The 25,802-nt window shown below is 40.8% G+C and overlaps 1 protein-coding gene across 1 annotated transcript; it reads right to left on the bottom strand.

Annotated features, from left to right (window-relative positions):
- Positions 1 to 12,503: 12,503 nt before the first annotated feature.
- ela3l (elastase 3 like) lies at positions 12,504 to 18,477 on the bottom strand (the record flags this gene model as incomplete). Its single annotated transcript, XM_083904829.1, has 8 exons — positions 12,504 to 12,521; positions 12,616 to 12,768; positions 13,736 to 13,881; positions 14,222 to 14,358; positions 15,424 to 15,552; positions 16,780 to 16,877; positions 18,113 to 18,201; positions 18,438 to 18,477. The coding sequence occupies 8 exons, from the start codon at positions 18,475 to 18,477 to the stop codon at positions 12,504 to 12,506; spliced, it is 810 nt and encodes a 269-aa protein (XP_083760955.1).
- Positions 18,478 to 25,802: the final 7,325 nt, after the last annotated feature.

Here is a 25,802-nt window from a genome sequence, read left to right as displayed (position 1 = left end):
GTTTTGTTATGGCAACCCACTTTGTAAAGATGACAAACCATCGCGAACAATATAAACTGTACTTTTACAGCCGTTTCTCTAACACCTGATTTATTTATCTCAGCTTCTCCCTACCTAGGGGGCACCAAAGTGGATCCGCACATTTGATTTGACATACTTTTTTTTTTAATGTCGGATGCTCTTCTTGACGCAACCCTACCATTTATCAGCAATAGAAGTACAGTGGATGTAAGGATGCTCAGGGGTAACCCAGCCCCTGAGCTTGCTAGGATTCCGACCAGCATATATAGCCTTCTGCTTTCCCCCTGAAGCCAACCAGGAAATAAGTATATTTTGAACAGCCAATAGGGGGCAACTCTCCTGGTTGCAAAAACAACACAATTTGAATGGAAGACGATGGGAAAACTAGAAATCATTAATTTGAGAAGTTGGTGATGGTCTCAATCACTGGTTTTGGGTCTTCTTCAATGAAACATAATGTTGACTTTGTGAATTATGTGACAAATTAGATGCCAATGAACAATAAAGTACAGAACATATGAGTGGACACCAGTGAGATTGACAGCCTAATACTATAGCCTAATCCCAAACACTGGGTCGGGACCCATAGATGGTTTGTGGGAGATTTTCTTTTGGTTCCCCACAGAATTTTCCCAAACTTTGAGTTAAAGGTGCCATATGTAAGAATGTGGCCAAAAACGGTTACTACACTCAAATTCAAAATACCAAGGTCTTTTAGGTTTCGTTTTCTGACGTAACTGGCAACCCCGTGGTTGCTCGGCAGCTGAGACTCTACTGACTGCAGTGATTGGTAGACGGCGGTAGGTGGCGCCACATGCCGAAACATGATTTCAAAACATAAACATGATTTGCAGTCTGCAAAATTTTTTTTTTAATGCTAATATTTTGTCTGTACTGTTATTGTTGGTGAGTTCAGTTTGTTATATGAACATTATTCCTGAGTCTCTGTGACATATTAAGAGGATTTTATGGCTTTAGATTTATAACATAATGCACCTTTAAGTTTTACGTGTATATGTATATCTAATTTACCAAACATGCCAATTCATAATGAGATTAAATGACTCCCAAATATGACTGATATTGTGATTTTGGGCCACAATATATTTTTGCCATCTTCTTACAAATGGGCCCCCCCCCGTATTGAAAGTTTGGGAAAACGCTGCTGTGTGCGTATTAAATCCACCAGTATTAGTCGGTTTTACTCTCAAGGCTGTGTTTGTCGAAGCAAAGTGCTGTTCCAGTGTCAAATGGAGAGCTTTATAAGGTTCTCCAATAAAGTCACACAATAAAGCACGACCGCAGTATTTCACTGCAAACTAACGCAGTGTCGTAGACGCAGAAGGGGGGAATTCATTGCACTTTGTTCGCTGTAACAATCTGTGGCTGATATAGGAAAGTATTACATGACAAAAAAAAAAAAAAGTGCGTTACGGCTGCGGTTACGAGTCAAGGCTCCTCTCATTTAAAAAAATCTTGGGTCTCTTATATACCGGCAGAGAGCGATGACGTTATTAAACAGATAAAAAGAAGGTGCCGGCGAGCACTTTTTTTTTCTAACTGAATTATTGTGAATGAGTTTCTTCAGCGGTAATGTGTTTTTCAGGAGGAACATGTGGGAATTTCGGCTGACAGTTTTGCGGCGGATACTAAATGGGTCACTGAGGTGTGATGCTGCTGCTGCTGCTGCTGTGTGTGTGTGTGTGAGAGAGACACAGTCAACTCAAGCATGAGACAGAGTGTGAATATTTCCCACTCGAAGTATAACAGATAAAAACTTGAGCTCACTTCTACACACCGCTCTCCCTCCTCTCTAATGCATTTCTAATGAAACCACATATTTCCTTCTCTCTCTCTCTCGCCTCTCCTCCAACCCAGGGATACACTATACACTGCAACAGTCCAAACCTGCAGTTGAGAACTCATTTCAAAAGTTATCCTTTCCCTTTATAGGCATTTTATGACCAAGCAAAAATAAAGATGGATCGCTCCGAGTCAGAGTCGGTGGCAGTGATGCATTTCATCTGCCTCTCCGACTAATGCAGTCGCCGTCTGCGCCAGATGGGTCCCCTCTCAGGATGCTGTCGGCATCACTGTGTGGTAAAAAATTATCCTCATAATCACTGACTGGGATTACTGTCAATAAAAACAACAAGCGATCGCGCAGTTTCGCCGAATATTTCCGCAACCGTTTCCATTTTTTATGCGTTGCCGCGGAAGTCAGGTGACTGGTAAATGTAGCGTAGCCAGTTGACAATTTCAATTAGAGTGCAAGCGAGAATGTGTCAGCTATTAGATGACAGCGAAATGTGTGTGTGTGTGTGTGTGTGTGTGTGTGTGTGTGTGTGTGTGTGTGTGTTGGGGAGTGACAGAAATCAAATGAGTGAGAGCAATGTACTGGAAAAGACTGTTTTTTTTTGCGAGCGTATATTGATTTCACGTAATCAGTGGTGCATATAACAAGAAACACACACACACACACACACACACACACACACACACACACACACACACACACACACACACACACACACACACACACACACACACACACACACCAGCTATTCATTATCGCTAATTATAAAACATTCTCATAACGTACACTTAACCAAATGAGATGATGTTGCTTCATGTCTTATTAACCATGAAGGCAATTTGCTCTCGTTTCGTAAAAAAAAATACAAAGCCATTTCCTTCCCGGAAAAACTAACGCTGTCCACGCAATTCACGCCGAGCGTAAAACGGGAACGGAGGTTTTCGACCGGAATCTGTTCACGCGCGTGTTTGAGGGTCAAACGAGTACAAACATGGGGCTGTAATTCAATAACAATATACATTATATTAGATTAGGGCTGAACGATTATGGAATAAATAGCTCATTAAAAAACATTTACCACTTCAATACTGATCTCATACAGAGGAAGAGCATTTCTGATTTTCCTCCAAGTACCACCAGCTAGCGGAAGCTAGCGTACCACTGCCATAGCGCTAATGATTACCGTATTCAGTGGACGGCATGTGTAGTCGCAGAAGTGTTCTTTGAATGCATCATCATCATCATCATCAGCAGACGTTTGGTCAGTGACCAGATTGTGTGTTAACGGATGTGCAGACATTTTTGAGGGTCACTGAATGCACCTCGTCTAAAAAAAAATTACATTTTCAACCGGTTTTTTTACGCAAGGCACATTTTTAAAACTAAGACAAATCCCACGGCACACCACAAACCAAAATGTCGCAACACAATGCTATAGACTACTACGCTCTCTACTGCCACCTACTGACAAGGAAGAATATTACTCTACCAGTCACTGCATTGCTGATAGTAACTAAATCATATTTTTGTCGGACTTATTAAGTGAAATTGGACAATTTTTCATGGACAATCAATAACTGTGTTTGTTTTGCTAAAATCTGCTAAAATTGCAACTCTTTTGACCCCTAGTTTTTGGCCATATAAAGCAGCCCTACATATGGATAATTATCCGTTATGCATTTGAATTCGGGGCAAATTTGACAATGCATCACTGCCAAATAGGTTGCAATGGCTGAATCATGTGTTTTTTAGAAGATTCAGTGGTTCAAAGGTTCGTAAACAGCACATGACTGACCCACCACCACCACACAGATGTTTGCGCAAACACACGCACACACACACACACTGACTGACAGTCAATGAAAGCTGCTGTGTGTGTGTTCTGTTACGCAACAACTCTGTTGCTATCACGAGAAATAGTTCAGCTTAGGGTCCGAAACTGCAGCACGAGAAGATTGAGTTTCTGTCTTTGGCTCACGCACACACACACACACACACACACACAAACGCACACACAAACGCACACACACACACACACACACACACACAAACGCACACACAAACGCACACACACACACACACACACACACACACACACACACACACACACACACACACACACACACACACATTCTTGTACTTGCTGCATACTGAGGACTGGGTTGCTGTGAGGACCAGCATTTCTACTTTATAAATCAACAACATAATTACAAATATCTACTTTTTGGCCCAAAAATTGACAAAAATGTCATCCAACATTTGAAAAAAAAACTTTGACCCAAAATATTTCATCCAAAATTTGACCCAACATTTTTCGTCCAAAATTTGACCCAACATTTTTCGTCCAAAATTTGACCCAACATTTTTCGTCCAAAATTTGACAAAAACGTCATAGTATACTGTCTTCCAAAATAAATAAAAAAATTTGACCCAAAATATTTCATCCAAAATTTGACCCAAAATTTTTCATCCAAAATTTGAAAAAAAATATTTCGGCCAAAATTTGACAAAAACGTCATAATATACTATGTTGTCCAAAATTTGAAAAAAAAAAATTACCCAAAATTTTTGGTCCAAAATTTGACCAAAAGATGTTGGTCCAAAATTTGACAAAAACGTCATACTATACTGTGTCGTCCAAAATTTTCTGACAAATTGAGTATAGCATGTTATAGCAGCAACCTCAGGAAGTGAATTAATTGAAAACAAAGTGAGGACCGGCCAAAATGTCCTCACTTTGTAAAAATGACCTCACTTTGTTGGTCAAAAACCTTCACTGGTCCTCAGTATGCCGCAAGTACAAGAACCCACACACACACACACACACACACACACACACACACACACACGGTCAATAAAGGGAAGTTTGTGTGCACAAAACATGCAAATAAGCTACAGCGAATGTATGCAAATTTAGGCTGTGCCAAACAATGTCCTCTTTTAAAGGGGGAAAGGCATATGGGGGCACTGCCACGCACTCACACACACAGAGCCTGCACTGACCACATGGAAAACAGGCGAAATACTTGTGCATAATGCATCACCTCGCAGTGCACAACTATCACAACAGCCTCTTTTATTCCGCCTGTTCGTTTGCCTCGCTTCCTCCTTTCGGGCTCATTTGGCTGCACGAACACAAACACCGAGCCGGAGAATCACAATCCTGACTGCAGACGCACTCTATACTCTCTGTATGTGATTGTTGTCGCAGCACGTTGTATCAGAAGTTATATTTGTGGGGGGGAAATCTCGGCCCGACCTCTACTATCTCACTGTAAAATAGAGTTATAATAATAATTTCATATATCTGATTGTAAAAATGGGGGAAATGGAGATATGGACCCAATAAAGATACTATAGCTGTTAATATGTTGTAAACATACATTAAAAACATTGTTAAACAAAGCATTTTATATACATTTTATAATCCATCTCTATAATCTGTATTTTGCATCTGCACTGTAGTGCACTTCTGTATTCTCAACTGTTTATATACGTTTTTGTGGGTTTTTCTTAGCGTTTATGTGGCGTGAAGCTCCACAAAATAAACAGAATATCTCTGTCAGTTCTTTTTCCAAACAACGTCAAAGTCTCAGCCGCCAGATTTCAAGCCCGTCGAGCAAATCCTTAGACAATTGTGTCATTATTAACACTTCTTTGCATTTATATAAAGATAACTGGGGCTGGACCCAAAGGGGGGGGGGGGGGGGGGCGGGGGCACTAAAATGTCTAGCACCGGCCCTGAACTTTGCCCTACATTTATGCTGACTTTTTTTTTTTTTTCCACACTTGTAATCCAAGCACATAAACACCCAAATCCTTTCATTCTTTAATCTATATTGTATATAAATATATTTTCTGCCTTCACAGCACAGTCAGCGTCTTACCCAGGTGTTCTGTGCGTGTCCATGCGTCCGGAGCTGCAGCTTTTTTTTTTTTTTATCCTCCTCCGATAATAATAATAAAAAAAAAATCTCTCAACTCAGCAACTTCAGACGCGGAGAACTTTTTTTTTTTTTGCCTCGAAATAGGTCACAAAACTCTGATCGGTGAGGCTGGAGACAGAGGCAGCAGCAGGAGGAGGAGGAGTCCACGCCGGTGCAGAGTGTCCGCTGACCGGCGCACGCAGGAGGACAAGGCGGAGATGCAGCTATTAGTGTCGGCTGCTCATCCTTCCCTCCCTCCCTCCCTCCCTCCCTCCACCCTCTCTCCCTCCTTCCTCTACGTCCCCAATTGTATTACTACTGAGCTATTTATGCAAAGACGCTCTTGGTTCTGGATCATACCATCAGAGGCTTTTCCCCCCCTCTCACCTCTGTGAAGACGATCCACAGTTAGGACTTTTGGAAAAATTGCGCACAAAGTGACCCAGCAACACTTCAAACAAACAATAATGAAGATGTTAAAATCATTCATATAAATAAGTCATAAAACCCCAAAAATGAACTGGGAACAGTTCAGTGTAAAGCACATCATGCTATTTTGCACTGTCCAGGGCCGGCCCAAGCCCCTATGGGGCCCTAAGCAAAATTTGATTTTGGGGCCCTGCCAATAATATTGATTATTGATCATTCACACACCTACTATACTAAAGGTATTCTACTTATTCTACTCTGAATGTGAAAACTTTTTGTTCGACACTACATTTGCAAATCTACAGATTCACCAGATTACAGATTAATATTTGGCAAAAATCAGCAACTCCCCCTACTGGCGACACAGAGAATCAATACATAAAAACGGTTTATAAATAAAATATTGAGATATTAAGGTCTGAAAATCCAAAAATGTGCACAATCTTTGGGGGACGGATTTGACTTTTATATGTAAAAAACACAGCATTAAATAAAATAAACAAATACTTCAATAATAATAATGTAAATCAACAGAGGCACCCGGAACAAGGTCATGAAAATGGTTTATAAAGTTAAATAATCACATCTGATGTCTCACAACGATCCAAATCCAAACTTTTCTCTCTTTTTTTGTTGAGTTAATTTCTCTTGGGGGCCCTCTAGTGGTCACGGGGCCCTACGCAGCGGCTTAGTTCGCTTATGCCTTGGGCCGGCCCTGACACTGTCCATAAAATGTCAACAACAATAACCCGTTTTTTAAATATAAATATGGGGTTCTGATTCCAGCAAATGTGAATATATCAAAGACTTTGATACACCTTTTCTCAGAACTGAGTTTATTGTGAAAGTAGAAGAAAATAAGTCTGTATTTTTTTGAGGTTTTTCCACAAACTCGTGGTAAAATGTGTGTCCAACGGTTCCTGTTAAAGCAAAACTCTGGGGAATTTTGACTTCCAACTGGAAAAAAAGGTTCCTGCTGCTCCTCAGCATAAAGACTTGAGAGACAATTGTTTATTCTGATAATAAGAAGGTCCAATGTATGATTTTCCAAGAGTCCAAAATGGCCCTTTGCCCATCAGATATGTTGGCAGGTCACAGGAAATAGAAAAAACCGCTGTGGAAAGGATGTTTATTCTCACGCGAGGAACGAAATTACGAGGTCAGATTGCAGGGTTGATCAGCCTCACCCTGACCACAATGTCCCTTACATTCATTCACTTAAAGGGGAAATAAGTAGTTTATAGTGCCATCTAGAGGAGAGGCTGAAATTTACAACAAAGACCTGCTGCTCTGCTCACCCCCTCCCTTCCCTGAGCGCTACGGTATCCTCAGCTGGTCAAATGTCGTCCTCGTCGTCTTTCTCCGTGTCAGCAGATGAGGTCCGTGAGGTGAGGGAGAGGGCGGAGCTACCGCGGCCGTAGCAGACGAAGCGGAGAGAGAGGAGGCGGGACTTCCTGCTACAAGTAAAGAGACGCTTGTTTTGTTCTCTCGCGTTTGTCCTTACAGGCTCCGGTAGAAACATGGCGTCTCGCTGCTAACAGTGGCTATGCAACCGCGGTCCGCGACCATGTTATTTTACATGACTTTTTGAAACACAACGAAAATGAAACAAAAACTATTATACAGCGACTAGACCATGCAGGAGCACATAATATGTATAAAAAAGTGGATTTTGGGTTATATAAACCCATAAATACTACACATTGTACCTTTAAAAACAGTATAGGTGCAGCAAAAAACAACAACGCTGCACGGCCTTAAACATATTTTTGTCTTCAAGTTGTAGCGAAATTCCACACACTTTAGCTCCTGTAAGAGGAGAACATGTTGCACGGAGCCGAGAAGCAGCTGCACAAATTTCCCCACTTGTTGCCACTTATTTTTTGCTCATTGGTATGCAGAGCAACAGCAGGGGTGTTCCCCAAGTGAGTCTCTGCTCTCACTCTGTCTCACTCTCTCTCTGTGTGTGTGTGTGTGTGTGTGTGATGGGGTTTACGTTGACCCACAGAGTTCACGCAGAGACAAAGCATTCTTTCAAGGCTCTCGCTCTCTCTCTCACACACCCTCGCTGCCGGCTTGGGACAAAAAAAATGTTTGGCAGCGCGAGCGCTTTAATAAATGAAGATTCGCCGACTGAATTATTCAAATAAACGCGCTGAATTATTTAGATTTAACATGATTTGCAGCGGGCCGACTCTGTAATAAAGTGAAACAATGCGCTAACCTTATAAATGTAAATAAGACGAGCAGCAAATTTCTTTCAAAGACTGATGTCAAGTCACTGTCATGTCGGAAAAGGTCATATACCCAAGTTGGGAAACTTTCTAAAAATGCAATTAGTTGAATAACTCGGGCCTTTATGTTACAGTTAAAAGTGCCTGTATTGTGCAAATACATTAAAATTTAAAGCGTACAATTTCTAGTGACATCTAGAGGGGAAGCTTGGAGAAGGCTGAGGTTCTACCTGCCTGGAACCATTTGCTTCTGAAAAAGAAAGGGGTTTTTCAAGGGTTCTCGGTAACACTAATGGTTCCAGTAAGAACCATTTTGATCCAGAGAACCCTTTAAAACCCCCGTTCCCGAATAAAGAGTTTTAAAAGGGTTCTTGGTGGAACCCTCCAAAAGGGTTACAGGTGGGTTCTCCTATGAGGACAAGCCAAAGAACCTTATACTGTATGGTTCTACTTTGCACATGTTTGGTATGCTTTTCCATGACTATAGTACCTCCTCAACGTGAGTGGAGTCATCTTAGCACGGGCGGCATGAAACTAGTGACTAGGGACTTGTAAAGCAGTTGTTGTCGGTGTTACCGAATCATTAGAATCGGTTAATTAAAAAGATTTATTCACAGAATCGTTAGGAACTTCCCATCTGACGCGGTCGCTGAAATGAATCACACGGTGGAAGGGGTCTCACGATCACCGCTTCTCGGCATTTACCAGCTTAATGTTTAGCGATTAACGCACGTCTTCAGGGTTTTTAAGTCTTTTTTAGCTGCAGCATTGTTTAGGTTTGAGTCTCGTGTCTGACCAACCGGTGGCCGACAATCTGTCGACGTCACATTTTAGTATCGGCTCAGCTCTCTTGCGACTCGTGGAAAAGCGAAAAAAAAAGAGTCGAGCCGTATCGGAACTGTGTCGTGGAAAAGCGCCAAATTCCCTGGTATATACAGTAGAACAGTACCACTAGATGAAGCTTGCGTACCACTGGTGTTACACGCACCACAGTTTGAGTGTTCAATATTCACTGAGTGTGTTAACGTGAGCTGCTCTTTGGTTTCTTTTTTTTACATACAGCAGTTCAGTGGAGACGGTCAATACTCATGAATCCCTGCATCACATCCAATAAGACTCGTGGGCTTCCTTTTTCTTTTTTTTTTAGATGAGATAGTTATCAGAGTATCACAGGCTGAGGCTCCCTGAGAACACTTCTGCACAAGTGAGACACAATGCTCTCAAATGTAGTCAGGCAGAAGAAACCCATGCACACATATACCGTGCACGTCTGATCAGTGGAGACGGACACCGCACACCTTCATTACTCTGTCAAAAACGATCAGAATGCAAATGTGACGCAGACAAAAGAGGAAAGAACGAGATTTAAATGAGAAAAGTTCGAGGTATTTGAAATCCACTCTTGGTTCCTTTTTCTTTTCTACGTACTCTCTTCTTTCTGTTCCTCATCACAATGTGAACAGAAACTGACAGAAGAGTGAATCTGTCCTCTTTTGCCCTCGTCTGTGTGTCGCTATCGTGGGGGTCATGTTAGACTATAATTGTCCGACATTCTCAGTGAGGACAATAGTCAACATAATCCATTCCCGAGCTCCTTACCCTAACCTTAACCATTACAACCAAACCCCTACTCTAACCCTAACCCTGAAATCAAGTCTTAACCCTCAAGAAAGATGTGAATGTTCTGACAAAGATAGGTTTGAATAAAAATGTGTCCTCACAGCTTAACAGCTTATCTTTGCATGATCTTCAATTAATTTGGACATCCCAAAAAAATCCCTAGCACTAACCATAGCCAGGTAATATGAGGTTCTGCCTCATTAGGACCAGGTTTTGGTCTCCATGAGGGCTACTGGTCCTGACAAGGTCAGTGTTTATGCCAGGAACCGTCCGAACAAATACAAGTTCACACCCTTACCCCGAGGACACTCGGAGACAACATGCATTCCGTAGCAGCTTAACCCAACCCTAGCCATCACAAATAAATGCCTATAATCCTAAATTGTAAGGCCCAGAAAAAAAATGACACCACTCTGCATGTTTTTATATCTTAGTGAGGACACATCACCAGTCACAACTCAGTAACAAACTGTAATCTATACCCAATTCTAACCCTAACCCTAAAACCAGGTGTTAACCCTGAAAAAGTCCTTCAAAGTTGTGGGCCCCAGACAAAATGTCCCCACAAGGTCCAAATGTCCCCATAAGTATAAGTTCACACCCTTACCCTGAGGACAGTCGGTGACAACATGCATTCCGTAGCAGCTTAACCCAACCCTAGCCATCACAAATGAATGCCTATAATCCTAAACCTCAACCCTAATTCTAACCCTAATCATAAAACCAGGTCGTAATCCCCCAAAAGCCCTTCAAAGTTGTAAGGCCCAGAAAAGAAATTTCCCCACTGCATGTTTTTATATCTTAGTGAGGACACATCACCCATCACAACTCAGTACCAAACTGTAATCTATACCCAATTCTAACCCTAACCCTAAAACCAGGTGTTAACCCTGAAAAAGTCCTTCAAAGTTGTGGGCCCCAGACAAAATGTCCCCACAAGGTCCAAATGTCCCCATAAGTATAAGTTCACACCCTTACCCCGAGGACACTCGGAGACAACATGCATTCCGTAGCAGCTTAACCCAACCCTAACCCATCACAAACGAATGCCTATAATCCTAAACCTTAACCCTAATTCTAACCCTAATCATAAAAGCAGGTCGTAATCCCCCAAAAGCCCTTCAAAGTTGTAAGGCCCAGAAAATAAATGTCCCCACTGCATGTTTTCATATCTTAGTGAGGACACATCACCCATCACAACTCAGTACCAAACTGTAATTTATACCCAATTCTCACCCTAACCCTAAAACCAGGTGTTAACCCCGAAAAAGTCCTTCAAAGTTGTGGGCCCCAGACAAAATGTCCCCACAAGGTCCAAATGTCCCCATAAGTATAAGTTCACACCCTTACCCTGAGGACACTCGGAGACGACATGCATTCCGTAGCAGCTTAACCCAACCCCAGCCATCACAAATAAATGCCTATAATCTTAAACCTTAACCCTAATTCTAACCCTAATCATAAAAGCAGGTCGTAATCCCCCAAAAGCCCTTCAAAGTTGTAAGGCCCAGAAAAAAAAATGTCCCCACTCTGCATGTTTTCATATCTTAGTGAGGACACATCACCCATCACAACTCAGTACCAAACTGTAATCTTAACCCAATTCTAACCCTAACCCTAAAACCAGGTGTTAACCCTGAAAAAAGTTGTGGGCCCCAGACAAAATGTCCCCACAAGGTCCAAATGTCCCCATAAGTATAAGTTCACACCCTTACCCTGAGGACACTCGGAGACAACATGCATTCCTTAGCAGCTTAACCCAACCCTAGCCATCACAAATGAATGCCTATAATCCTAAACCTTAACCCTAATTCTAACCCTAATCATAAAACCAGGTCGTAATCCCCCAAAAGCCCTTCAAAGTTGTAAGGACCAGAAAAAAAATGTTCCCCACTCTGCATGTTTTCATATCTTAGTGAGGACACATCATCCATCACAACTCAGTACCAAACCCAAACTAACCCTAACCCTGTAATCTAAACCCAATTCTAACCCTAACCCTAAAACCAGGTGTTAACCCTGAAAAAGCCCTTCAAAGTTGTGGTCCCCAGACAAAATGTCCCCACAAGGTCAAAATGTCCCCATAAGTATTGTAGGTTTTTACATTTTTTTTTGGGACCTCACACACATATACAAGAACACACACTCACACACACACACACATATGGAATCACCTTCCAGCTGTGTGTGGGCTGTAATGAGCGACATGTATTAGTCGGTGTTTTCTTTGCAGACAGAATCACGACCCAGTCTGATCAGTGTTGTCGTTTGGAGAGCTGTCAGAGCTAATTCCAGATCATGAGTGTATGAGGACACCTGCTGGGCATTTGGTGACACTGTTGTTTTCCATTTCCAGAGAAGAATAGAGGTTGTGTTGCAGTAATTTGCAGTTGTTATTAAAACACTCAAGACACATTGCGTTTCTTGACTTTTCTTTTATTGACACCTCTTCCTTCTTCAGTTGTTCATCATTACCTGAGATAGACAAAAACATTCAGTCGTGATTTAAACCAAAACACTCAAAAAAACAGAGCTCCATGCTGTGTTACGTCGTTTGGGGGGGTCTCACCTGGTCGATCCAGCCGTTGAAAGCAGAGACGCGGGTGAAGACGGTGGGCTTCTTCACAAAGTTGCAGCCGAGGCCAGAGACGAAGCTGGCGATGCCGTGGACCTCCCACGCGCCTTCGGGGTTTTTACAGTTCAGAGGTCCACCGGAGTCGCCCTGGAGCCAGAAAGTGACATAGAGTAGTCATTTGACGGATGTATTGGGGAGCGACTGGCAGGATGGTAGAATGGACACGCAAGTAATACACTTTTTTGGCAGCTATCGAAAGACATGACAGTGATCCCTTAAATTCTTTGGATGTGCCTTCTTTAGAACACACTTGCTGCATTTATATATTCTTTATTCCTTGTTATCCATGTTTTCATTGGCGCGGGTTTATCTGTAAGTTTGTCCTCCTTTTAGCAACTTCTCGTCTATTTTGGCCGATCAATCAGAAGAACCTAACCCTCGCTAGGTGATCGCCCCAAGTATGTTCCCATTAAAGGCGCCATATGTAAGAATGTGGTCAAAAACGGTTACTACATTCAAATTCAAAATACCGAGGTCTTTTAGGTTTCGTTTTTTTTGACGTAAGTGGCAACCCGTGGTTGCTCGGCAGCTGAGACTCTACTGACCGCAACGATTGGTAGACGGTGGTAGGTGGCGCCACATGCCACATGACATAAACATGATTTGCAGTCTGCAAAAATATTAACATTATTCCTGAGTCTCTGTGACATATTATGGCCAGTTGCTTTAGATTTATTACATAATGCACCTTTAAATTTAGGTAAGAATCTTCTCATTGATGACGTCACAAAGAACTATCAACATTTTAAAGAAATCCCTATCTCTTATAATGGATAAAACTGTAAAACCCATTGAATTTGGACGAAACTTGGTATGTGTATGCAGGATCAGACTCTCTACCATCAGACTAAGTTTCGTCTGAATCTGATAAAGAATAGTGGTTTTGCAGCAATTTGTTTAGTCCCTTTGAACAAGTTTCTATAGTGCTATATAAATAACATTATTTATGTTATTCTCATAATCCTTTTGTTGTTGATTTTTGTTTGTCTGAATGACTCATTTAGTTTTTTTCAAATTTCCCAGTCACACAAAAGCACACTAAGCGTCGGCTTACGTTGCATCCGCCCACGATTCCGTCCCCACCGGCGCACACCATGGAAGTCCTGAGAGCAATGCCCCACCAGTCGGGCTTGGAGCAGGTGGCGTGATCAGCCACAGGCATCAAAGCCTGCTGCAGCTTATCAGCGATGGGGCCTCCAGCTAAAACACACAGGCAGAGTCTATTACCGTCATCCTCATACACTAGCTGTCTGTCAAATCTGCTTTACAGCATTTCCCCACAAGCCCCGTATTTTCAATTTAGAAGTAATCCCCCACCCCCGGCTCCTCCAGGCAGGAAGTTTCAGCTAAAGTGACATGCGTGCGATTTCCATCCCAACTTTGGGGAGGCATCTCTGGGTAGCTCTGATCACACACACACACACATGACTGGTTATGAATTTCAAAAATCACACTTGCGTCCAATTTTACCACCCATGAGGACACTCTCATCAAGAGATGCTGAAAAAAAACAACAATATAATAACAAACAGAGACTTACTGTACAGCCTTCCCCATCCGGTGATGTAGCAGGGGTTGAGGTTGGCCATCAGAGTGCCAGCAGGGGGGATACATGCAAGCTGCACGTGGCTGCTCAAAGTCACAGGCTCTGACAGCTTGATCATGGCAATGTCATTACTGAAGGAAAAAGACAAAACAGAGAGAAGAAACAGTCTCAGACGTGCACTCACAGACCAATCTACCCGAAAGCGGCAAGGCGTCGTTTTTGTTCATCTCTTTTGTCGTTCGTTTTGTCTTATTATTCAGCTGCTCTTTGGTCGTACTACTTACAAAAAAGCCTCTGTCAAGCAAAACTATCAGACGTAGCCTCGAGAGCATTGGTAAGAATGGTTGAACGGCTGAATAACAAGATTTTTAAGCAGTATAACGTTCTCGTGGGCACTCCTTTCTGTGTGTTTTTAGTCATAAAGGGTGTAGTCACTTGCCACCTCCAACATACGTAGAATCGAAATGCCTCTGTGCACAATTGGATAGACCTACAACCAATCAGAGTGACGGAAAACACGGCCACAAATGTGCTTGTTGTGGGTTAGGGTTAGGGTTAACCTAGGGTTAGGGTTAGGGTTAATCTAACCAGGAGCGTTGGCTATCTAGCAATGGCGTCTAGTGACTTTTGTTTGGGGGGAAGCAACGGTCAAATCGAAAGATTGCTGCAACTTCAATGTTGGGCGAACACAAAAGCTGCTAGACGTAGCTTCTCTGTCGTCATCGCGTTAATCGGCCGAGTTCACCCCGACTATCAACGCCTACATCTGTCTTGAGATAAACACGTATCTGTACTAAGAAGAAACACAGAGAGAGTCATTAGGAGCTCGTAGGCTTAACGGTCATTGTTTGAACTCATTCGACAAAGGAAATGTACTTGTATGCATTTTGTTTAAGCCTTATAGTCACAAACTACTGCTTTAATGGCTAATCCCTTTACCCGTCTTATCTGATGAGAAAAAAATATAGCCGCTTATTTGGGGGTAAACAACATCACAGCATGTCCGAAACAGGGGCCACTTTTTGCCGATACCTCTGTTGACGAATGAAGACGGAGAAGCTGTGTCATAGACGCAAGCTGGAGGGAGGTGAATAAATAGAACCTGAGCCTTTTCGTTTATGATGGACTGTCACAGTAAGAGGCTTGGCCTACTCTCTGTACTCTGTACTCGCACGCCCCCCCGGCGCTTGTCTTACCCGAAGGCCACAAAGATGGGATTCCATTTCTCATGCACGATCATCTTCTCGGGCACGATGGCCTGGGCGCTGGCTTCCTCCTCCACCAGGTTGTGTTTGCCCACAAACACCCTGTAGGAGAGCTTGGAGCTATGGGACAAAGCGGAACGGTTGACGTTGAAGATAAACTACACAGAGAGACTTTTGTTGCGAGGTAAAAGATTTGTTGAGGTCACGCGAGACTTTCCCACTTCAGCGCTTAAGTCCTATAGGATCTCTGCATGGTTTGTGAACCTGACAGATCAACGGCCAAAAGTCCAAAATATAGACAGCAATGTAGATTCAATCAACAACATCCATCAAGCAGATGATTCCACTTATTAGAGGGATAGTTTGGAATTTTGGACATAAGACCTATTTTAGCCGGTGTGATGCAGACGTCTGGGCGACGTTTTTGAGAAATTTCATTCAGTTCTTCTAGATGCCGAGTTCGCTGGTGCTATGGCTAGTGCAAGTCAATGGTACAAGCTAGCATCGCATTAAAAACACTCATACCGACTCCACAGTGCACCCGAGGCAAATCAATTGTAACGGCAGACTATCGATTTGAAGGATTTATGTCTCAGCAGCGCGTCATACTTCCTGTTAGGCTATGGCAGCGGCGGACTGATTCCGCCGCTGCTGAGAAAGTAGTCCCTCAAAAATTCAATGCGATGCGAGGTTAGTTTTGTTTCAAATATTATTCTATCAACACAGATATGTACATCGATAGTCTGCCGTTACAATTGATTTGCCCTTGGGTGCACTGTGGAGTCGGTATGAGTGTTTCTAATGCCATGCTAGCTGGTGCCATTGACTTGCACTAGCCATAGCACCAGCGAACACTTGCAACTAGGAGAACTGAATGAAATTTCTTGAAAAACGTCTCCATCACACCGGCTGAGTTGTGAATTCAATGTGTTGTGCATTCAGAGATCTTCATTCAGAGGTCGTCTGAGTTACTATTGCCTTTCTATCATTTCCAACCAGTCTAGCCAGTCACCTATTACCTCTGGCTTTAAACAGCTACCGCTCACTGGATATTTTATGATTCCTCTGTAATATCTGGAGCTGGTTGTGCCCAGAAGATTAAGCAGTTGCTCAAAGTCTAGGCCTACCCTATCCTGCCCTGTCCTAATATGAGTGCGACATTTAAACCTTGGGTCTTCCTGTCCAGTCCTAATTACTCTTGGATAAGCATGGGGGGTTCAGGGTCCAGAATAAGTGCCGATAACACTCGATAAGATCTACTGTATATGCTCGTGTGTGATTTGCGGCCGTGTCTGCTTGGCTGTTCCCGCTCGCGAGTTTACGACCACCACCCTCGACTTCTCGTACTTGACGCAGTGAGCGGCAGTCATGACCCAGTTGGCAGCGATCAGCGATCCTCCACAAGTGTGCCTCCACTCGCCGTCCCTCTCGTACTGCAGAGAGACCTAGAGGGCGTCGAGAAACGACAAACGCAAAAAAGACGGTGAAGTGGTCGATGCATATAAAGACGGACGCTTTGACGGGGCAGATTTAAAGCCGTAACTTTTAAACGTAAACAAACATCTGTCACTTCCAAATGAGTTCACAAAATGCTGATTTAAGCCCATCGGCTCCACATGACTCTCTCGCTCTCTCTCTGAGTTGCGAGCGTTTAGATCTCATATCTGCACACGGAAGGTGATTTGTTTCGTATGGAGACAGACGGAGGCAACAGCAGGATCACTTACTCCATGAGTGATCTTGTGGCATAAAAACATGCATTTAATGTAATGTTTTTTGTTGTTGTTGTTGGTGTCATTAACTAGGGGGAACAAAAGAAATGCTCTGGCGTGTAAAAATTCTGATTCTGTGGAAAATTGATTAATTCAAACAATCATTTCCTTATTATTCTTTTGTATATTTTGACTGGTCATAATGCCCCTATAGCACGTGTCAAACTTAAGGCCCGGGGGGCCAGAAGTGGCCCGCCACGTCATTTTATGTGGCCTGCGAGTGATTAATCGGTCTTAAAAATCTGTGTTAAAAGAAGTCTATGCTGCTTTAAGGCGTGCGTTGACCATAAACTACATTTCCCACAATGCATGGCGATTTGCGTGACCCGCAAAGTGACGGCATCCTGCCACTAGATCGCAGTGTATCATGGTATATGCATCATGCGACGTCTGAAATTTAATTATAAGTAATAGTAATAAATAAGTAATAAATAGTAATAAATACAGAAAGTTATTTAGCAATATGTACCTTTATTTTACATTATATTTATATATACAGTTACATCTGGCCCTTTGAGAGTAACCATTATGCTGATGTGGCCCTCAGTGAAAATGAGTTTGACACCCCTGCTTTACTTTACTATTCAATTTTCTTGCCATTTTCTGTATTTATGTGTGAAATAAACAGTTTTTTATTATTTTGCTGTCCAAAGCACAAACAGGTTAGGTCAGATTTTCACCTGTCGGACACTATTGCTTGTTCATAAAGACCAAACAAAGGCAAAAATAATAACAAAAAAAACGGTTGCACACTTTTACTGCAGCTTTAATTCAAAAAAACAATTCTAGCACAGAATATTTCAATCGCCACTGGGTCTTACATGTAATAACCAGATGTTGGACCAATTTTGTCTGCCAGTGAATTAAGAAAATAAAAAACACTGACAGATGTGTGCATATTAGCATACCTGCCAGGGCCAGCTGTGGGGTTTGGCATCTACTCCGTTGACGACGCGGTTAGACAGGGGTTCAATGGCTGGTTTGCCGCACCCGAGGGCTGGACGCGGACGAGATACAGTAAGTGTGATGGACACCAGAGAAGGAGAACAAATACATTGACTTTACACTCCATCATTTTTTCTTTTCATTTTTTGGTAAATTGGTCCAAAATGAGTGCGAGCTCCCCGCGTGTGGCGAGATGTGAGCTCGCTCTCTCGCTTCAAAACTTCAAAAAAAAAACAGGGAGAAACAATTATACATAGACGCGTACGCAAGGATGCCAGATGTTCTTACCGCCAGCAATGAGCACCGAGGCCAGCACGATGGGGAACATTGTTGATTGATGCTTCTGCTGAGGGACGGCAGGACACAAACGCTCGCTTTTAAACTTTTTCCACCACCAGGCAACACCCCCCGCTCTTAATGTTTGCTAAAACAATCCCATTGGTCCAATCGCTGCCTCTGAGGGACCGAGGTGCACCGACGGCAGCGAGGGTCAGCGGAATCATCGGGCGGTTGACAGATCGCACGACAGGTGCGTTTCTTGGAACATTTCCCGTGACCTTCGCGTCGCGCCTACAATGCAGCCTCCGCTGACACGTACTGGGTTAGAATTCACCAGCTTTCAGGTGTACATTTGCACATTATACATGTATGTGTTTGCAGAACACAGAGGGCAAATCATATATAGGCTTTGTGCATGTTAACTTTAAGCTTTACCTGTTTTCACGAGGAAAACAAACACAGTGGTTTTCACTGCTTGCATAACGGCATGGGAAGCCAACATCTGGGCTAACTGGCACTGACCTGTTTTCTCCTAAATGTAAAGGCACATTAGTCTGATAAATAAACTGGACAGTGCAGAAGCAGATGGTACGATGATGATGACCGCACCAGATTGGGCTGCGAGTTTTTGATATATATAAAGATTTTATGGTGGTGGTGGAGGTGAGGGTTGCTGATTATGTGGTGCAGGCGGACGGTGTAATCCATATTTTGATTTCTAATGGCAGCCTTATGCTCAGCAACTCTTATAGTTGAATATTTCATTTTGTCTGACTCAAATGCATCTGCCTACAAGGGCATTTCAAGACAGAAACTGTGTTTTTGAAAAGCAGTTAATAGATTCCTTTATGTTTGTGTTTCTCTCCTGAATGAAGGTGAGTAACGGCGATGTTCAAGTGGCGTCGGAATTTCTGAGCTCCTTGTTGAAAGTTTCAACTGGAACGCCCCCTCAAGTTGGAAAGTCTGACAAATTGGAAAAACCTCAAACGCCCAACATAGGATTCCAAGATGGCTACCAGTTGCCACACACCAGGGCCACATAATGGTACGTTCCAGTTGCGGTCAGAAGTGGGAATTTCCGAGTTGGATTTCCCACCGGTGAAGTCGAAGCAGCCTCTCAAACCCTGCTATAGGATTCCAAAATGGCTGCCAAATGTACACACACTGCTAATTTTACTTTTAATTGCAGTAATGTCTTATTTGTTTTACATTAGGGTTAGGGTTAGGGTTAGATAGATAGATTACTTCAGCTGTTGTCAGGTGTGGGTGTAAATTAGCTAATAAGCTAATCTGTTAGCTAGCTAGCTAGCAATAGATAGATAGATAGATAGATAGATAGATAGATAGATAGATAGATAGATAGATAGATAGATAGATAGATAGATAGATAGACCTTCAAAATCCACCTCATAAACGTGCTTCAAACAAACACTGTAATCATCTGCACTGCTGTTATTGTTGTTTTGTTTGTCTTCTAGCATCTGCCAAAGGGACCACAAATGCTAATCTGCTAACTCCGGCACTTCTACATAATTGCATTATATGCTTGAACAATACTTCAACTTGAATGTGCATTGTCCCTTTTTTTTAGATAAATACATACGTAATAAAGTTGTTGGCTAAGCTGGTACGGCTAACAATGGCTAACAATGGCTAACAATGGCTAATGTGAGACATGTTTCTGTCCATGTTTATTCCCCTCTCCGGCTCCTCAACTGGAACTCAATACTCAATTCAAAAGGTGAGGTCACTCCCACCTCCCCGACCTCCCATGTAAATGGAACAAACCATAAATATTTGAGTATTAGCTGTAGCAATGTGTGCATCTGTGCTGTAATTCCCATGCACTTGTTGACACAGCCAGTTAAAAAAAAAAGAGTACAAGGTCGACTGGATGTACTGTACTGGATGTTTGAGGATATATTCATATTCCAGATTTCTATTCTAGTTTTTCCCTATTGTTCCTTTTGGTTTATATCGTAACTCGATCAATCTTCTTCCTCTTCTTCTTTCGGCTTCTCCCTTCAGGGGTTCGTCACAGCATGTGCGGCATCGCAGCACATCATCATCTCCCTCCGTCTTGGCCCAGTTCAGTGATCCACATATTGCAATTTTTTTTTACGTCGTATGCCCTCCCTGACACAGCCCTCCCCCCGTTTATCCAGACATCACGTGAGTCCGCTGGCTGGATGTGGCCCCCACAGTGGCTGAGTCATATAGAAAAAGGCAATCAGTCAATCCATCAATCAAAAAACCTGCGCTGCTGCATTTTGTGCAATCTGTAGGTTATTTATTGCCTTACCGGGGCAAAAGCAGCGTGATGAAAGCATGTATAAGTCTTTCAGTGTCTGTTTGGAATAAAAAATAGTTGAGTTTTGATATTTCTTAGATGGTAAAAAGCAGTTTAAGCGAGCGAATTGATGCGTGCAGAAAGATTTCGATAAGGATTTTAGATTCTTGCTCCATCGCTCTCTCTCCCTGGACTTTTGCACCTGTAATGAAATACTATATTTTGTCTTTATTTATGTGTAAAAGATTGTGTGTCATTTGTCGGTAGGAGATGTATAGTTGCGTATCATCGGCGTAGTGATGAAATCTTTTCTGATGGATCCCAGGATAGAGACCTGAGGAACACCGCACGCTATTTGAGTTTTCGCCGAGTTTTCATCACCTATGGATGCCCCTATAGCAGGGATCAGCTAGCAAATGTGGTCAAGGGCCAATTTCTTTCTAAGTATTTTAATATTTGCGGCCCATACCTTCTTATCTTTATCAGGCAAAGTGTCTTAAACAGAAACAAAAACCCTTGTTTTCTGCCTTAAACCAACAAAAATGTGGACGTTGTCTTTAATCAGCAGCTTTTAACAACATATTTATTATTTCAATTTTAAAGGTGCACTATGTAATAAATCTCAAGCAACTGGCCATAAAATCCTCCTAATATGTCACAGAGACTCAGGAATAATGTTCATATAACAAACTGAACTCACCAACAACAACAGTACAGACAAAATATTTGCAATTAAAAAAAAATATATTTTGCAGACTGCAAATCATGTTTATGTTTTGAAATCACGGTTTTGGCATGTGGCGCCACCTACCGCCGTCTACCAATCGTTGCAGTCAGTAGAGTCTCAGCTGCCGAGCAACCACGGGTTGCCAGTTACAGTCAGAAAACGAAACCTAAAAGACCTCGGTATTTTTGAATTTGAATGTAGTAACCGTTTTTGGCCACATTCTTACATATGGCGCCTTTAAGAATTACTAGAGAATAACGTATAATAGTAGTTATTTTACAAACATTAAACAGTGTTTTTATTTTATTTTTCAAACTAAACTCAAATTCCAGCAACAGAATCTATTTGAATAGAATAAAAGCTCTGAACTTTATATTTTTTTTTTATTATTATTAATTTTTTACATAGTTAAGCAAACAATTTAAGACCAGATTTGTTAAATCATCTGCTGGACCAGACACTGACGCTGGTCAGGACACCACTGCCCTATAGTCCCTGCCTGACAGCACATTCTTGGTGTTTCTCTGTGCGCTGTATTCGCCGCCGCTCCCATGAGGCCACAGGTACAGAACACCAAATCATGTATCAATAACAACTCGACTGAACGGATGTTTAATAAGTTACGAGACTTGGAGGACACCGACACAACTCCTGAGGTATGAAAGTGTCAGAGTGTGCAGGCCTGCGGTGACTCAGCACACAGGCTCTGTAAATCTGCCAAAAGCTGCTTGAGTAACATTCAGTGGTGCAGTAAAGGTGCAGTAGCCGTGTCGGGTCAATAGAAAAAATGTGTGTGCGGGAAAAGTCAGGATTTGTTGATCATGATTGTCTCTAATGAGAGAAGTGAAAAAAAAAAGTTCATTAATATTTATTTTCCACAGAAGAGTGTTGGGGCCACAAGTCAGAATTTAGACTTTTTTCTCAGAATTCTGAATTTAATCCCAGAATGATTTTTTCTCTCAGACCTATGAATTTAATCCCAGCATTCACTTTTTTTTTTTTGGTCAGAATTCAGATTTTAATCTCAGTTTTCAGATTTTTTTTCCACTCGGAATTCTAACTTTAATCCCAAAATTCTGAGTTTAATCTCAGAATTCTGAATTTAATCCAATATATTTTTTCCTCAGACCTCTGACTTTAATCCCAGCATTCAGACTTTTTTTTTTGGTCAGAATTCAGATTTTAATCTGAGTATTCAGATTTTTCCCCCCACAGAATTCCAACTTTAATCCCAAAATTCTGACTTTAATCTCAGAATTCTGAATTTGATTCCAGAATTATTTTCTTTCTCAGACCTCTGAATTTAATCCCAGCATTCACTTTTTTTTTTTGGTCAGAATTCAGATTTTAATCTCAGTATTCAGTTTTTTTTCCACTCGGAATTCTTACTTTAATCCCAAAATTCTGATTTTAATCTCAGAATTCTGAATTTAATCCCATAATTATTTTTTTTCTCAGACCTCTGAATTTAATCCCAGCATTCACTTTTTTTTTTTTGGTCAGAATTCAGATTTTAATCTCACTATTCAGATTTTTTTCCCCTCAGAATTCTAACTTTAATCCCAAAATTCTGACTGTAATCTCAGAATTCTGGATTTAATCCCATCATTTTTTTTTTCTCAGACCTCTGACTTTAATCCCAGCATTCAGACTTTTTTTTTGGGGGGGGGGGGTCAGAATTCAGATTTTAATCTCAGTATTCAGATTTTTTTCCCCTCAGAATTCTAACTTTAATCCCAAAAGTCTGACTTTAAAATTCTAATTCTAATTCTGACAAAAAAGTCTGAATTCTGAATTTAATCCCAGAATTCTAACTTTTTTTTCTCACAATTTGTATTTATTTTTTCTTACTTTTAGGTTAACTTTTATGTTTATGTAAAATAATGTTTACATGGCTCTAATATTCTTCCATAATTTCCATAATCATTTTTATCATAACATTTTTCAAACATTCATTTACTGACTCACCAACTTCTTCTTTTACACGTTCAAATATTTCATCTTTTTAATTCATTTCTACACCTTTCAGCTCTTCACCAGACGTTTAATCCTCTTAGAGTCTGTGTTGTTTTCTAAGTGCTGATGTAACAGCACACACTGAATCACAGTCTTTGTGAATGAAAAGAGCTCCATGAAAGAAACATAAATAATCGCCTCATCCTTGAGCCGTGACATCTTTAAATAAGCATTATGTTGTAATAAAAGCAATATTTCAGACATATATAAAAAAATAAATAAATCACATTTTCATCAGGCAAATGACAGACTGGACTTTCTGCTCATGAATCAATTAATCTCCCAGTTCACCACTAGATGGGACAATTTATCTGTTCAGACACCAAAGTGATCTGGTTTTAAAAAAAGAGAGACAGACAGAGAGATAGAGACACATTCTGTTGCTTTATTTTTATGTTTGATGCAAAGGAAAACAAGCGTCAACGCTCAGTGAAGTGAGCCACTCAGGAAATCAATCCTGTGTCTGAACTGGGAACAAAACAATGACATCTAAAATAATAGTCAGAGTCTGACATCTATATGTATATATATATATATATATATATATATATATATATATATATATATGAGAGAGAGAGGGAGTACTTCACAACTTGTAACAGCTGAATAAACGTATATAAAAAGTTTGGCGAGAGCGACTCACGCGGTGGAAAATTATAGGATTCAAAAACACAAAAACAAACGACGGAAACAGAATAAATAATGAAAAACACTTGAAAAAGCAACAAAAACAACGACGACAAGCGAGACATGTTCAGCCTGATTGTGTGTGTGTGTGTGCGTGTGTGTGTATTCATATATTTGTGAGGACCAAACATGTACAAACCTATCATTGTGTCTGTGCCCTGCTACTTTAAAGGGGTTTTAGGGTTAAGGGTTAAGGGGATTTAAGGGATGCGTTGTGTGTGCATATGTGTGTGTTTCAATTATTTTTCCCAAATAATTGAAAACTGAAATCTCGAAATCTGCACAAGGCATGTTGTTAAGGCACGTGTCCAGAACAGACACTCTCCAGTTTTTGGATTAAAAACCCATGTGTTCATTAATCTGTAGTGGGCTGAAGATGACACCAACGTGATGAACTCAAGCACACACACACACACACACACACTGAAATGATATAAGTGCATAAAACATTATCCTGACCTGAATGCCGCCAAACCCTTCACATTTGTAGTACAAAGATCTAAAGAGAGGAGATATTTATTTAAAATGAAAGGAAATGTTTCTAATTAAACGAGAGACATTACAGTCATCAACAACAACAACAACAACGAAAACTGCAGTTGATTTAAAATAAACGTATGCACAGAACCTGCTGCACAGGAGATAAAGTCAGTAAATATGATGCAAGTGAATTTGTTATGATTATAAATAAAGGGAGTAAAATACAGAACGTTTGGTCTCTTATATGGAGAGCACTGGTTATTACACGTATTTGATCTTGGCCAAAAAATATTTTTAAATCAAAAGGAGTTAAATTATTTCATTTTATTTTCACTGTTTCACTTGGAAAATATATATAAATGCATGGTCGTTTGAAGATAATAACAACAGAAACTGAAAAGAACAAATAAAACCTGATTGTAACATACTAAGTGGTTATTGTGAGATACAAGTCATTATTATGAGTTACTAAGTCATTATTATAAGATTCTAAGTCATTATTATGAGATAAGTCATTATTATGAGATACTAAGTCATTATTCTGAGATACTAAGTCGTTATTATGAGATACTAAGTCATTATTATGAGATACTAAGTCGTTATTCTGAGATACTAAGTAGTTATTCTGAGATACTAAGTCATTAGTATGAGATAAGTCATTATTATGAGATAAGTCATTATTATGAGATACTAAGTCATTATTCTGAGAAACTAAGTCATTATTATGAGATACTAAGTCATTATTATGAGATACTAAGTCATTATTATGTGATATTAAGTCATTATTATGAGATACTAAGTCATTATTCTGAGATACTAAGTCATTATTATGAGATACTAAGTCATTATTCTGAGATACTAAGTCATTATTATGAGATACTAAGTCATTATAATGAGCTATTAAGTCATTATTATGAGATAAGTCATGATTATGAGATACTTAGTCATTATTATGAGATATTAAGTCATTATTGTGATATACTAACTTGTTATTATGTGATACTAAGTCATTATTATGAGATACAAAGTCATTGTTGTGAGATACTAAGTCATTATTATGAGATACTAAGTCATGATTATGAGATACTAAGTCATGATTATGAGATACTAAGTCATTATTATGATATATTCATTATGAGATACAAAGCTAATATTATGAGATATTAAGTCATTA

Source organism: Microchirus variegatus (genome assembly GCF_963457635.1).
Source record: "Microchirus variegatus genome assembly, chromosome: 18".
In the NCBI taxonomy this organism is placed as follows: Eukaryota; Metazoa; Chordata; class Actinopteri; order Pleuronectiformes; family Soleidae; genus Microchirus; species Microchirus variegatus.
Note: the sequence above shows the minus strand (reverse complement) of the source record. Positions and strands in the feature narration are given on the sequence as shown.